The sequence below is a fragment of the Parasteatoda tepidariorum genome, chromosome 2 (assembly GCF_043381705.1).
Source record: "Parasteatoda tepidariorum isolate YZ-2023 chromosome 2, CAS_Ptep_4.0, whole genome shotgun sequence".
In the NCBI taxonomy this organism is placed as follows: Eukaryota; Metazoa; Arthropoda; class Arachnida; order Araneae; family Theridiidae; genus Parasteatoda; species Parasteatoda tepidariorum.
In genome coordinates, this window is record NC_092205.1 from 44,697,274 (window position 1) to 44,712,851 (window position 15,578).

Here is a 15,578-nt window from a genome sequence, read left to right on the forward strand (position 1 = left end):
CCATAAAACTACCGAAATAAAATAGAACTTTTTAGGCGTCGATCGGTGCACAAACGTCGCACGTCTTCAAAGCGTGGCACATAAGGGAAGCAAATCATGGTGAATTATCTGTCATTCCTTATTTCTCTGATATATTTCGACAATTTCGCAACAGCATCATTCGCACGCGTTATTGAAATCGTGTCATATTTGCTGAGTGTCGAACTGAAAGTGGTTCATCATTCATGTGATTCTTTGACAGAAAATGTTTAAAACCTGCCGTCAACGTACTTCCTTTCTCTTTCATATATTCTGTACACCTACATTACCATTGCAGGCGTTTCTGATGAGACCGTTTACACAGTTTGTAACAAAACGGGATGTTTATTTGTTGCTTTATTTAAATTTGATGCCAGTTTTTGCACTCACTCCTTTCACCTGACTAATGCGAAGTTTTATCTGTAACGGAAAGTGCCTGTAACAGAGAAACCTGCACCAGTATCACTCAAGCTCCTTTGGGGTTATCCATCCATTCACGGATCTTGCAAGACATATCACATTCTTTTAGGATTACCAATCTGAATTTGCCCCTCCCCCAGTGATGCGTAACATCTAACAGTTCTACATTTATGAGAAGCAGTCTGTAATGATCAAGGTAAAGAAAGCAGTCCATAATGATCAAGCATATGACACTGTAATGAAAAATACATAAATATTTGCAATAGAATCGCGACGACCCAAACTTCTTTTATCCAAATACAACTCTGATTTTCCTCTTTGCATGTTTGGTTTTCTTCTTAATTTTAATTAAGACCTCAAAAAAAAGAAGAAAAAAGACTTTTGTAAATACATCTTTTGTATCGCATGGTATATAGAAAGGATCATTTTAAAGTTCTTTTATTTGAATTTGTTTGTTTCGGTTTTGCTAAAGAAATCTAAAAAATTGCCATTTTCTTTCACCTGTCTTTTAATTTTTACTACTGCAGAAAAGTTTCCACTCTTACTAAAAGGAAACATAGCATATTACATTATTTGTGCTAGAAAAAGATACAATATCATAGGGTGAATGAAATCGGTTCAAAGCAATATAAATCAACTTACAAAACCAGTGAACATGAAAACGGTTCAGAAATGCAAGTTGCATTGAACAATTGGCTTACTCAGAAAAGAGCGAAGGATTATCGTAATATGAGGATATGGAGCAAGTAAATTTTAAAATGAAATATTGAAAAAAAGGAGCTTTAAAATATCATACTAAAATTTAATTTCAATATTATAAAACACTATTAAAAAAAACGAATATTTCGATTATTTGAAGGAGGACCGACTCGAATTATCTCAGATAATCGAGGCTCAAATGTAGGTATTAACAGTTAGTCTAATGAATCTTACTTTGCCTTTAAAAACAAACACTTCTCTTCGAATCACCGATATAGCATCAATCGATGTATTGCAAACATCTATTGCTTTAGGATTGGCTTCAGCAGGTACTTTTCGGGGTTTTGACGTAGTCATTGGTAGGAATTTTCCTGCCTCTGATGTTGTAGAAGTTTCTGTAGTTGTTGGTAAGGTGGGCATAGTTGGCTGTTTAAAGGAGCTTTTCCGACCTACAATAATAAATGTGTTATCATAAACGAATAGAGAAAAAAAAACTTTTTCAAGTATCACAGTATATTTATTTTTGCATAATTTACAAGATGAACCCGTACCGTAAAGATGCCGAATTCCATCGGCGTCATCTTTTGGCAGGGTAAATTGTTCGCCCATCACTTGATAGTAAGGAAACATCAAGGAACCTGGCGTAGATGAGTGAGATAATCCCAAGGAATGTCCAATCTCATGAGCTGCCACAGCAAACAGATTTACACCTAAACGAAGAAAACAATTAAGCAAATGGCAACTTCTGTTGCATGATGACAGAAATTAGTTACACGAACCTTCATCTTCATCGTCTGGTTGGGTGGGTAGCCACTTTTCCTCAGCATCAAAATGAGCATCTCCTCCGATTCCTTCACCTGGAAAAAATGCGTGAGCAAGGATAGATCCCTCACCATCAAATGGATAACCATCTCCATGTGATCCCCTCAAGAAAGAAACTATTATGTCTGCAGTAGGTTCTTCCACTTCAATGAAAGTAAGAGAAGATGCAGCGCTCCAGACGTCAAACGCTTTTCGTAGTTGTGATCGCACCATCTGTAAGTCGGCCGAGCTAATACTGCTCTTGACACTAAATGTAATGAACATAGTGTAAAAATACAAAATAAGACAAATAATAAACTACTGTTTAATAATACTGCGAGTTTTGACTTCATACCTGATTCATTGATTTATTTTTAAGGTAAAACAAAGTTTTCGCGCTCTTATCACTGCATGATTCTCGTCATATTTAATCAACTTTTGAACCCCTAAAAGGGTTTATTTTTTTCACCAGATAAATAGCAAGTTGTTGTAATTTCATTTTTTTTTTTTTTTNTTTTTTTTTTTTTTTTTTTTTTTTTTTTTTTTTTTTTTACCTTGAACAAACTGGGCACAGTACAGTCACATAAGGTATTTCTGCCCTATACGGCACATTCGAAATTTAAATAAATATAATTTTTTAAATAAAATTTCTTTATAAACATATGATTTTGATTATGATTTTATCACTTCGCTCTAAGTCATACAAAATAAAATTGCGGGTCACTGCTTTTCCATTTTTTTCAGATATGAAAACCACGGGGGAAGAACTGTTGATTATGATTTTATCGCTTCGCTATATGTCATACAAAATAAAATTGTGAGTCACTGCTTTTCCACTTTTTTTATATATATGAAAACCTCCGGGGGAAGAACTGTTTATGTCCATAAAATCTGATTTGGAGGAAAGCTGATGTGTTTTTTTCGCAGTACGGCCCATCTTCACAGTGTAATACTCGGAGAGAATTGATTTGTAACGTTATTGATTGGTAATATACGCAAGTTATATTTCCCGATATATATGCACTTAGTAATGCTCAAAATGCAACAGATGGCGATCGATCGTTATTTTTCATATTTTATTTTATAATCAGTGTTAAACAGCTGTCTGAAGTCTTGAACTTGAAGTCTGAGTTAATGACTATCAATGATCAACTCCATAGCCTTGTAATTTTGAACTCAACCCAGAAGACAATGGAATTCCTGAATCCATTGGGACAAGCTAGCCTCCGTGGAAGAACTAATCCACATTTGCAGTACATGGAGAGGAGAACCACGAAAACAATCTCATGGTTAGCAAGGGATTATAAAACATGATTCGTCTACCACTTAAGATATTTTACGTCAGCACTGTGGTCAATGCTAGCCGGGAGAAGAATTCGTATCAACCAGCCACCTCTGGTATTTGAACCTGGGTTAACCTATTAGGAAGCGAACGCTGTATCCCCTGAGCCACAGCGGCTCAGATAGTCATTTTTGTGAAAAAATGAACATAAGACTTTCTTCCTCCTTAGTGTTCACATACTTTCACCAAGTCATAAAATAAATACAAAGTTAAAATGAGCTGCATGAGAGACCTTTTCCATGTCAATAAAGTACAACAAATAAAAATAAAATCATAGCGGTCAGCAATATCAGTAAAAACAAGTAATATCAAAAAAAAAAAAAAAAAATTAAAGTCAATTCCTACTTTGGTTAACAAAGCAAAATTTTATTTTAGTTGCTTTTTATTAAATGATTAAAAAATTTTCTTCCATGTAAAACTGAAATCAATTAATTAAATTTAATTAATGATACTATCAGAGCTGACCTATCAAGCAATATTGGAGCAAACAAGTTCGCAAGTTAACGTTATGTTAGTATTGTGCTTATGTTAGCTCTTTGCTCCAAAAATAGATGATGAATCGGCCTGTCTAATTCAGGGGCTCTATCACAGACAACTATAAAAGTATAAATTTGGTGACGTGGACCACACGTACTACCGCGTATGTTCTTTATTGAATTTATCTCACACAACGAATATAAAATAATTAAATATTTAAATGTGCGTGATAAAGTGTTTTTTTTTTTTTTTTTTNTTTTTTTTTTTTTTTTTTTTTTTTTTTTTTTTTTTTTTTAATAGAGCTATAAGAGAAATTATCACTGACGTTATTGTTAAAATATGTGAAAACTGAATCGCTTATAGTAAAATTTAAAACAATGACTGAAGCTTAACCAATCAGAAAATTTCATTTCGTTTTTCGCTCTTTCCATTTCTTAATTAAGGAATTAATATTTTTAAAAATTGTATGAACATAAAATGTCATCCACCACAAACTCAAAAAAAAAAAAATTTATTTGAACTTGAGTGGATGAAAAAAAAAGTATTTTATAAAGAATTGAATACTTGAACTAGACATAAGGAGAGTGTGAATTAATTGTAAGAATTAAATAAGATTTAATATGCAGAAAAAACGTATAGATTACTTTTTAGTTTGATTCTATTAAGCACATGAATAATTACAATGGTTATTATACAAAATTATTTACAAGACAAAATAACAAAGAGGGAAACTTGTTTGGGCGAGGGTCGTCTGCCTAAGATCAAGGAAGCATAAATTGTATAATATTACTACATTGGCGATGACAGTAAAATAATACCCATTCTATCTGGGTTATATAAAACGATTATTCGTGTATTAGTCGAAACAAAAATTATATTATATTGTGTAGATATCAGTACTAAATTTTAAAAAAGATTTCTCCCATTCGAACAAAGCTAAACTTAAATAGATATGCATTCATTGAACGGGCTACATTATAGATTACGAAACGATTCGGAAAAAAATTGAAAAATCAGTTTTTATTGTTGGCGAGGAAAAAGCAGAAACTCCTTATTGTAAATTATAAGTCCATTGTCAAGATCATCCTTAAGAGAGAACGAGTCTAAACAAAATTAGATGATGAAGCTTGCCTTAACTCATTCGCATTTACACATTTTGCAATAATTTACAATTACTTGCCAATAACTAACCAGGTGTTTCTTGATGTAGCTGTAAAATATTTTCTTCGAAAAAGGTGCGATGATCCTCAGACGGTCATGACGTAGGAGGTTGACCATTTGAAGATTCGTACCATTATCGTCCCTCACTCAAGGAGGTTGTGTTAATAACGACATACCACAACCCTATTGAGAGAGGAACGAATTACGGATACATCTGGACGCATCATCTTCTTTTGGTTTATCGACATTCTTTGTCTTCTGGCTTTTCCTTTCAATCAAGTAGTTATTCATTTTTAAATTACATATTGTTCATTGGCGACAAAATTCTAGGGCTAAACAGTGGTAAATACTTCAAAAACCAAACTCATTGGAAATTATATTTACTTTTTGGAAAAGAAAAAGAAAATCTCGTTAAAATATTGGGGAACAAATCAGTGTGATTTGTTATACGTAAAAATAAATACTACCATCAAACAATGAAATATTTTAATTTTCAAAATAAGGTATAACTCAGAGAGATGTTTCATTACTTTAGTACACAAATACAGCTCACATAAAATGAAAATAGTGGAATAGTGAAAATTCTGGGGCTAAATAGTGGCAAAGACTTCAAAAACCAAACTCATTGCAAATTATCTTTACTTTTTAGAAAATATAAAGAGAATCTCATTAAAATTTTGGGGAACAAATCAGTTTGATTTGTTATACCCATAAATAAATACCATCAAACAATGAAATATTTTAATTTTCAAAATAAAATATAACTCAGAGAGATGTTTCATTATTTTGGTACACAAATACAGATCTCATAGAATGAAAGTTAACACTCGATTGCCCAAGGAATTCAAGGAATATAATGATGACACAATTTCTTAGAATTTTGTGACTTTTTGTACAACATATAATTTTTTAATTATTAATATTTTCTAATAACTTGTTATATAACTGAAAATAATATTAAAAATATTAAAAATTAATTTTAAACAAATTTCTTTATACATTATTTATTCTTTCATAATGCAGTCATTTTGACTGCTTTTGGGGAATATAGGTATTTCAGTCTTTCTAGTGTTAAAAGCATAAAATGAAAAAGAAAAAAAAAAAAGCAAGGCAAATTTGTTTGATCTAGCAACGTTGAAATTGTAAACCTTATTTTATTAATTCTGTAAAAGCTTCAATATGTCTTTTTTTCTCTAATTTTTTTTTTTAAAAATCTAGCTTAAATTCTTTTTTTTTAAAGTTTACCAAATGGCAAATAATTATATATCTTCCAATTAATACAATTTTCTCTAAAGGAAAAAAAATTTAATAATTAAAAGCAAAAGAATAAGTAATTAATTTCAAAGATGTTCAGTCATCAGGGAGATCCTGATAATTTTATTTATTCACTTAATACATTTTGATTAAATTAAAAGCAATATAAAAATGAGCGTAAGAGATGCTGGACCACAAAGCAATATCGTAACGAAGTTTATCTTAAAAAATAATAATAATGTTTTTGCTTTAAAAATCATTTGATTTATGAAAACATGATATTATATAACATTTAATAATATTATTTCTTAATTAACAAATTATTTTTTAGATAAAGCAGCTATCCACTGTTATATCGGTTTATAAATAATTATTTAGATACAATCAGTTAAGATATTCTTATAAGCTGTTTCTTTGAATTTAAAAATTATGAGGATAAATTGCAACAATTATGAGAAAAATAAATGTCACGAAATCAATGAACATTTATTTCGGTTCTTATTACCTTTATAAATTAAAATATATAGTGCCTATTTTAAACATGTACCTATTTGCCTAAAGATTTGAATGTTGATTTCTAAATTATTTTAAGTTTGATGTTTTTAGTCATTTTTCAAAACACTTCTAAGATACCTTTAAAAAAGTGGAAAGTATATGCATTAATGTAGGGAAAAAAATTTTTTTTTACTTAAACTAGAAAATAATAAAAAAAAGTAAATTTTATTCTAAAACTCATTTTTTAATTTTTAAAACTAATGTAATATCAAGTTGGAGTTCATTTCATAATTTTGAATAACTCTTAGAATTTATTTACTAATAAAAATTAGTATTATGGAGGAAAAGTTGTTGCTTATGTTATGTTATGTTGTTGCTAATGTCAAAGTCTTGGAAAACTTTAAAGGAAATGCGTTAAAATGAGTTTTTGAATTTAGAAGAACTTAATTTATTACTGTAAAATTATACGTAACCCACAAAGTATCTTTATATGTCTTATTTTATCCAACAACAAAAACTTAAAATTAAACATTAAAATATGTTTCAGAAAATCAGCTAATTATGTAATCATTTTATTTTTATCATATCATTCAATTAAAAAAAAATTTTTTCTTAAAAGTATTATTTTTGAATGGTTTAAGACGCACCCAAACAACTTTTTGATTACAAATTATTTTACGAATGAAGATTTAAGGAAATAAAAATAAAGATTTAAAACATAAAGATTTAGACAAACAACAGGGCGATCAACAATCTTACTTCATGTAAACTAGTACTCCCTGATCTTTACTTATGAAAATTAATTGGTACTGAATTATTATGAAAGGTATTAAAGTTTCATACACATTTCAATGTGCTTGGATGTGTGCACCATTATTCGCTCGACAAATATCAAGTCGATCAACAATCTCACTTCATGTCTTGTAAAGCTCTACTTCCTAACCTTTTTAAAGCCGCCGACTGCTCAATGTTTGATAATTTTACCTCTGCCCGCCATGGGGAAGATGGACGTTAGTTCTTTATATTTTAGATTGTTTAGAATCTACAATTTTAATTTAATTATATTTAAACATGTCTGCCTTCAAAATTTAAAACAATTAAATGTGTGGTATTGGTGCGACTTTAGGTGACGTCTTTCAGCTTCCGATCACCACAGTAAATAAAATGGAAAAAATTTAATGTTCCTTGAGCAGCTCTACCATTTGACCCGCGGACGGGAACCGATTCGCGGCCCCAGGGATTCGAGACCTCTGTTATAAAGCCCCATGGAGTTATAACTTAAGCAGCGCTTTAATGATTCGGTTTTTTTCTTTCTGGTAACAGATCAAAGCAATTTGTTTAACTGTAATTCTAATAAGTAAGGCCCGGATTTTGATGACATTTGCATTTTTTTTTGCATTTCTTGCATTTTTGGACATTTTTTNTTTACCGCCAGACACAAATAAATAGACCATATTAGACGAAGGAGACATTCTTTTTTTATTGTTATTCTTATGATTAATAAATTTTGCGTCTGATGATTAACCTTGAACTTGATCAGTTCCTTGTTAAAAATGCAATGCTGATGGTTGTCTGATGGGAAAGTGATTCATTGGAATATAAATTAATCCAACTTGCATCTGCTGCTGCAAACGATCCTTAATTTTTATTTGTATTTGTGGAATGCAAACAAATTCAGAAGACAAATCATTGCAAGTTTTTCGGACTTGGTTGGATTTAAATTACATCCATTTTTAAGCTATATTGATTACAGTGTGTTAGAAATACGAATAAATCATTGTTATATGCATAATTACAAAATTACAACATAATTGCATAAATACAAATTGAATCATTGTTGTATGTAGATATGCAAACTCCAATGACGAAATTGATTATTATTGTAATTGCAGAAGGAAAAAAACTTCAAGAATAAACCTCAGTTTAATAGAAAATCTTGTAATAAATTTAGTAATAAAGTGCTAACAATAAATCTAATAATAAATCTTCGCACATATAATAAATTTTCAATCAATCTTAGAACACGTTATCAAAAGCAATATAATATAAATATAAAAAATAAAGTGCAGAGTTCAATTTCTATATCCAAGTTTCGAAAAACGTTTTATGAACAACACTTACATCTAGCTGAAGTTGACTTATTGAAAAGTTATATTTGCAATATAACTAGTATGTATACTAAGATATTGTAACTAGATACCAATTTCTCATGTTTATCAAATTAATTAATAATAACTTAGTGCAATTAACATTAGATTTTATTTAATAATAAAGTAAAATGATGTATTAATTTTAATAGGTTGATTAAAGTTTTATAGAGGTCATTTTAGTTCGTCAGATTAAGAAAATTATTATGTAATAAATAATATTGAAATTCAAATATTTGTTTTAAAATAGCTATAATTATTTTGATTATTTACATTCATTCGATACAAATATTTCAAAAACTGGCACTCTTAATCAATTTTTAAGAAAAAAATTAAAGAATACAAAAATAGAACATTCATTTAGAACAATATTTATTTAAAAATTAATGTTCTTTTTAAAATTTTCAAAGTGTAAAAATATTTAGGACTTTAAATTTTTATATTTTATAATTTTTAATATATTTTTAAACTTCTATTTACAAAACTAGTAAATACCACAATTTAAAATGGCGTATATTGAAATCAATTTTAATAAAAAGAAATGATAAATGTAATTTTGATGACAAATTTCTTTTTTTAAAATAATACCTACTTTTAAATTTAAAAATTTCTCTTCATAAAATAAAATTCACTTATGAAAAAAAGTCATGCAGAAAAGTAAGTTTAATTTAGAATAAAACCTACTTCAAATTTTTAAAAATGTTTAGATTAACTACAAGCGATTTCGATTTTCCGAATGATTTTCTAAAATTTTTAGTTGAAGATTGAAAACTGGAAATAAACACTTTTATACACAAAACTGTACTTTTAAAATATGATACTTAGGAATATTTAGTTCTCCCACCCAAATTTGGAACTTATTACACCCGGTGAATCACTGGTTATAAAAGTAAATCAATTGGATATAATATAGCCTACGTCACAGGTTGTGTTGTTCCTACTAAATTTAACCCATGAACGGCATTTTCTGCGAGCCTAACTTCAAGCCACAAATAAACAAACGAAGTGTTCGATCGTTTAAACAGCTGCCAGCCAGATTTTATTGCATTATAAAGAAAAGTTATTGAAACTAAATACAACTAAATAAACAACAACAACTAAAACAAATAACAACAACTACTAATAACAATAACTAAATAAACAACAACTAAATTCCATTCGTTTAGCATTGCGTCATATGTTGTTCCTACTAAATCGAAGTAGTTGTGTTTTTTTCATATTATACCCAATTATTTAAGAAACTAATGAAACAGATAATAAAAGCAATGTAAACAATGAAACAGATAATTAAACTAATGAAACAGATAGTAAAAACAATGTAAATATTCAATTCGGTTTAAGAACTAACTAAATAAAAAAATACTTAAACTAATAAAATATTTTAAAATAATAAATTACTAATTAAAAATAACTCTACCTTCTAGACGTATTATCATTTTCAAGACTGCCACAGAACTTAGTTCTCCCAACCAACAGATGTGGAAACGCAGACGAATAAATAACGTTATAAGAGCCAAGAAGACCACAGTTCTTTCGTTTTATTATTGGAGGAAAAACAGTGGTTGAAGAGAAGCCAGCTGCCTTTTTAAGAAGAAACGGGCAGTTCTAGGGTTAGACCACGTGACAGATACTTCCAGTCGGTATTATGTGCTAATGAGCGGAAGAAGGGGTTCTCCGATAATCAATTTATATTCCTTTTCCTGCCTCTGGACCTGCTACGATAAGATGAAATAGGGAGTATATTGCGAAATATGATTCGTATATGCGAGAACTTAATCTTTCTATGAGCCGTAGGGACGTCTGAATATTGCTCATTTCCCGTTAAAAGGGGTGTTAGATGTTAACATTTCAAACTAAGTATTAAGAGGAATTTCAAATTAAATTCGAGAAATTTTATTCAGATGATATTCTATAGTCAACCTCTATGATTAAAATGAATTTTCTGAAAGAAATGGAGCCTTGATTTTTCATGACAGGAGTTTCGAAATTCGTCGAAGAGAAGTTGTATTGACTTTTCTATAAAAAATTGTTCAATTAGTTTTAAAAAAAAATGAATTTTGCGTTCATTGAATTTTATATTGTTACTGTTATATTACTTAACATGAAAAAAAAGTATTATTTAAACTAATTTAGAGTGAAATAAAAAAATTATTTTAGCAGAAAAATTCGAATGATTTTCTATAATTTTTTTAAAAAAAATTCTGAATTATAACAAAAAATTTTTTTTTACTTTACTTGAATTAACGAAAACTGATTTCCAGAAAACAAAATTTTAAGCTCTGTCAATTCTCGTTTCAATCTTTAGAAAAAAATTTCTTAAAAATGGCACCTTTAAAAATTACAGATCTAGATACTGTGTTGCATGAGATTACTTCTTGATGTATTTTAATTTCTCTATGGGTATTTTAATAAGTCAAAATATATTAAGGGCATTTAGATAATATGTCAAGATAATATATTAGATATATTAAAGGGGAATTATATTTTAATAAAACTTGACATTTTATTATGTCAATAAACAGTATGATTTAATGTCTAAACAAATAGCAACAATTTTCTTTAAATATTCCATTTTAACTAATAAACTCAAATAAGATATCAAACCCTCTTTTATTGCTGAAAATTAATTTGAATTATTATTCTTTTATTAAAAGTATACTAGAGATTAAATATTAACTCAAATGCGAAAAACTTAGCTCAAAAGATCAACCTAAAGCTTAAGTTATTTATTGACGTTGAATTAATTCAATAGAACATAATACTTTAATCCTCTCAAACAAAACGGGAAAACGTTTAAAAATATGCGCTTATAAACCTTGAATAATTTACACTAATCACCTTCTGTTTATATGCACAAATGCTTTTGCAATTAAAAAAAGTTTCTGGCATAAAAAATCATAAACAGTCACATCTTTAAAATTATCTGTCTCATCGTCTAGACTAGCATTAGCGATCATTTTAAGTCTGGCACATCAAACTGTTGAAAAAGTTATATATTCATGTAGAAACTTTTAATTAAAATCTAAAAAATGTACAACGCAAATAATCTAGTGTTTTTGCAAATCGTCATAAGTTCCAGATTTGAAATTAAACTTAAGAAGTTATTTAAATAATAAAAATATGTCGTTACCATTAACCTTGTGTAGGTAAAAAGTTCTACTTATGTATTTTATTTTAGTAAACATATAGAACATAGTTTGAAATTTTTTGGGTTTGAAAGCAATAGCTTAATTTAAGTAGGATATAATTTTTTAAAAAAAAAAGACCAGAAGACGAAAAGATATTCCAACTTATGGATTCGTGTCTTAAATGAATTTTAACTCAATTGAAAATTTTTAACAGAGATGACTCAGCTTAACGTATAACATTAAATCAAAACTTTTTACTAAATGGAGAAAGAAACTAGTTTTGAACACTTACAATTTAAAATCTTTTTGTATACAAATAAGAAAATAATTAGGAATCAAAGCAGAAGTATCTAAATAATCAGAAAATACCAATGTAGACCAACAATCAGCATTACCATTTTCACTTATTTCTTATTTTATAATTTATAGCCAGTGTTGAACAGCTAACCCAATTCTGAGTTTACGACTCCCAATGTTCTACTCCGCATCCTTGTAATTTTGAACCCAATCCAGAAGACAAGAGAACTCCTGGATCAAGTATTAGGAGAGATTTGCCTTTGTGAAGGACTTTTGATGAAACTAACCAGCATTTGCGTTACATGGAGAGGAAAACCACAAAAACTTCCCACTGTAAGCTTGATGTCAAAAAGACTATAACCTATGATCCGTCTGCAACTGAGGATACTTTACGTCCGGATGCGGAATTCGTATCGAGCAGCAACCGTTGGGATTCGAACCCGGTTTACTGTATTGGAAGGCGAATGCTCTATACCCTTAGCCACCACGGCTCGATCAAAAAACATTGACAATTTTTGGTTTCTCATTTTGATTATAAAAGTTTTTGTTTTAAACTTTTACTGGTCTCATAACCTAAGAAGTCCCAGTTTCAGCGATGAAATGCAAATAGTAGTGTCTGTTGTAAAAGTCTTTAATTTTCGTACGCCGTAGCTAAATTTAGTAAATTTTATTTTTTTTAATTAAAAAAATACTGCTATAAAAACACTTATCCCACACTTATTATAAAATTCTCAGATATTTATTATAAAATTAAATAATATTAGAATTCCTCTTTATTATCGTAAACACATTGTTAGCTATTCTGTATTAAAAACATGATATGTCTGGACAGCTATATACTCGTAAGTAAGGAAGATATGAATTAAAGTACTGTACAAATGGAGAATAAAGTATAGTAATCAAAATTTCTTAATTACTATCCGTAATCCTATACAATATAAAATAGAACTTCTAGGATTAGAATTGATAAGATTGATCTACCTTTTAAGTGAAGAATAAGGTAAATTCTTTCATTACATCTTTAATCCTAAAATGCAAAATAGAAACTACTGAGTGCTGTACAAGTGAAAAATGAATTATGGCATTGTAAATTCAAGTACTATCCTTAGTCCTATAACATAAAATAGATTTGCTGGGATTGAAATAAATAGAATGGGAGTGCCATAAAATTGAGGAATAAACTTCGGATGGTATTGTAATTTTCTTCATTGAAATTAATTCTGCAATAATATTTGATCCTATAACACAAAATAGATCTACAAGACCCATAATTAATTATACAAAAGTGCCATACAAGTGAGAAATGAATTATGGCATGGTAAATTCAAGTACTATCCTTAGTCTTATAACATAAAATAGATTTAGCTGGAGTTGAAAATAAATAGAATGGGAGTGAAGAAAAAGTGAGGAATGAATTATGGACGGTATTATAAATTACTTAATTACTATTCGTAATTCCATAATAATATTTGGTCCTATAACACAAAATAGAACTACAGGATCCTTAATTAATGATACAAAAGAACCATACAAGTGAGAAATGAGTTCTGGTATTGTAAATTCCTTAACTATTATCTCATAATTATCCTAAAATGCAAAATAGACTGTCTAATATTGAAATTAAAAGGACTGGAGCGCCAGAAAAATAAAGACTAAATTATGATATGAGCAAATTCTTTACTAACTATCCTTTAATTAGTATCCTAATTTAATAACTAATTCTATAATACAAAGCAGAACTACAAGGACTTTAATTAACAAAATTGGAGTTCTATAACAGTGGGGAAGGGGTTGAGATATTGCCCATTCCTTTTATTATTTGTCTCTTAATAATCCTTGTTTCTATAATTGAATTAAAATCTTTGGCGATTAATTAGAAATAGGATTTCGACTTTCGTTACAGATTCTAAAATTTTAAAAGTAAAATGGAGATAAATCAAATGTCAAAATCAAAACTAGTCAAAGATGCCCATAAAATAGAATTTTTATTAGGATTCAAATTACGCGTAGTTAGGTGAAAATTGCATGAATAGATACGTCAGCATACAGCAGTAGCTACATACGCTATTTTCAATACGTTGAGCAGTACATTAGTGCGCATTGATTTGTACTACATTTTTCAGAAATTTTGGAGCCTATTGAATCATGTTATCGTACTTTCTAAACTTAATTACACGATACTATTGTTCAAGTTGACGGAAATGTGACTTATTAACACCTTAAAGTGGAAGCAAGTTTGTACTATTAGTCCAAAGTACTGTTTTGCTTCAAAGTTGAACTCTTTTCTCTGAAAATGAAGAGAACAGAAACTGTTAGCATAGATTCGGCTGAGTTTCTTTTATCACTAACTGCTTCAGAGATCAAGCAATAGAAACAAATATATTACAGTTCAATTGAAGAACGTAATTCGAGAATATGTTAAGTTATGTAACGAACATTTTCCAGATTTAAGGACATGTTAAAGGAATAATTTGTTCTGTCTTAAAATAAGGTATTTCTCATAAGAAAAATGTTTGGTGAACAGTCTTTTGATGCTTTAATACATTATTTTGATTTTCTCCCATTCACTAAAATGTCTTTAAAGTGCGTTATTCTCATAAGTTATTTAATTCAACCTTGAATACAGAAGAATAGCGGATATAAACTCTCTGAAAAGTGTATTGAACGATGAAACATAATATTGGTACTTTGAACCATAATATCGCAGCTTGAACAACTTATTAGTTTAACTTCAAAAATACAATGTACATTTGAAGTATTAAAACTTGATTCTGTTTAAGTTGAATTATAGTATCGTGTAATTAAATATAAGAAGCAAGATGATGCGGTTTAACTTAACTCCATATTTAAATTGCAATAAATTTGAAAATAATTATTATATAACATTATAACATACTCAAAAATTTCTCAAATAAAAGGACTAAGCAAAAATTAACATAAAAATCTTAATGCTTGTTAAATAAAATACTTACTCTTTGTTTAAGTCTTGTAAAAACCTTTAAATCACGAACACATTTTAATCCGATTACTTGGAGTTTTTATTAAATCTGACAATATTTACTTTTCATAAAATTATAAAAGTAACATCTTTTACCCAGTGATTTAAAAATATCTATTGATTAGACCTATAAAAGTTTTGTGTTTAAAACTAATTGTTGTGTAACTATAAGCTGATTTACTATATAATTATTTGAAACGTTTAAGAAAACGCTATCAATTTTCTTGTTTCAGATACAATTTAGTTTATAAAACCTACAGGTGCATTTCTAGGACTAAAGTGTTTATACCATAGAATGTATATTCTTTGCCATATCTTTGTTTATGTAATATAGATTTTTT

General features: G+C 28.7%; 1 protein-coding gene across 1 annotated transcript in view; it reads right to left on the reverse strand.

The window, feature by feature from the left end:
• The window catches only part of LOC107440486 (matrix metalloproteinase-17), a 71,618-nt gene that overhangs the window by 7,707 nt on the left and 48,333 nt on the right, over nucleotides 1-15,578 (reverse strand). Inside the window, exons 3-5 of the mRNA XM_016053424.3 lie at nucleotides 1,917-2,206; nucleotides 1,689-1,847; nucleotides 1,372-1,586 (exon numbers count right to left, since the gene is read on the reverse strand). Coding sequence (XP_015908910.2) covers nucleotides 1,372-1,586; nucleotides 1,689-1,847; nucleotides 1,917-2,206 — 664 coding nt within the window. The remainder of the gene's footprint in view (nucleotides 1-1,371; nucleotides 1,587-1,688; nucleotides 1,848-1,916; nucleotides 2,207-15,578) is intronic.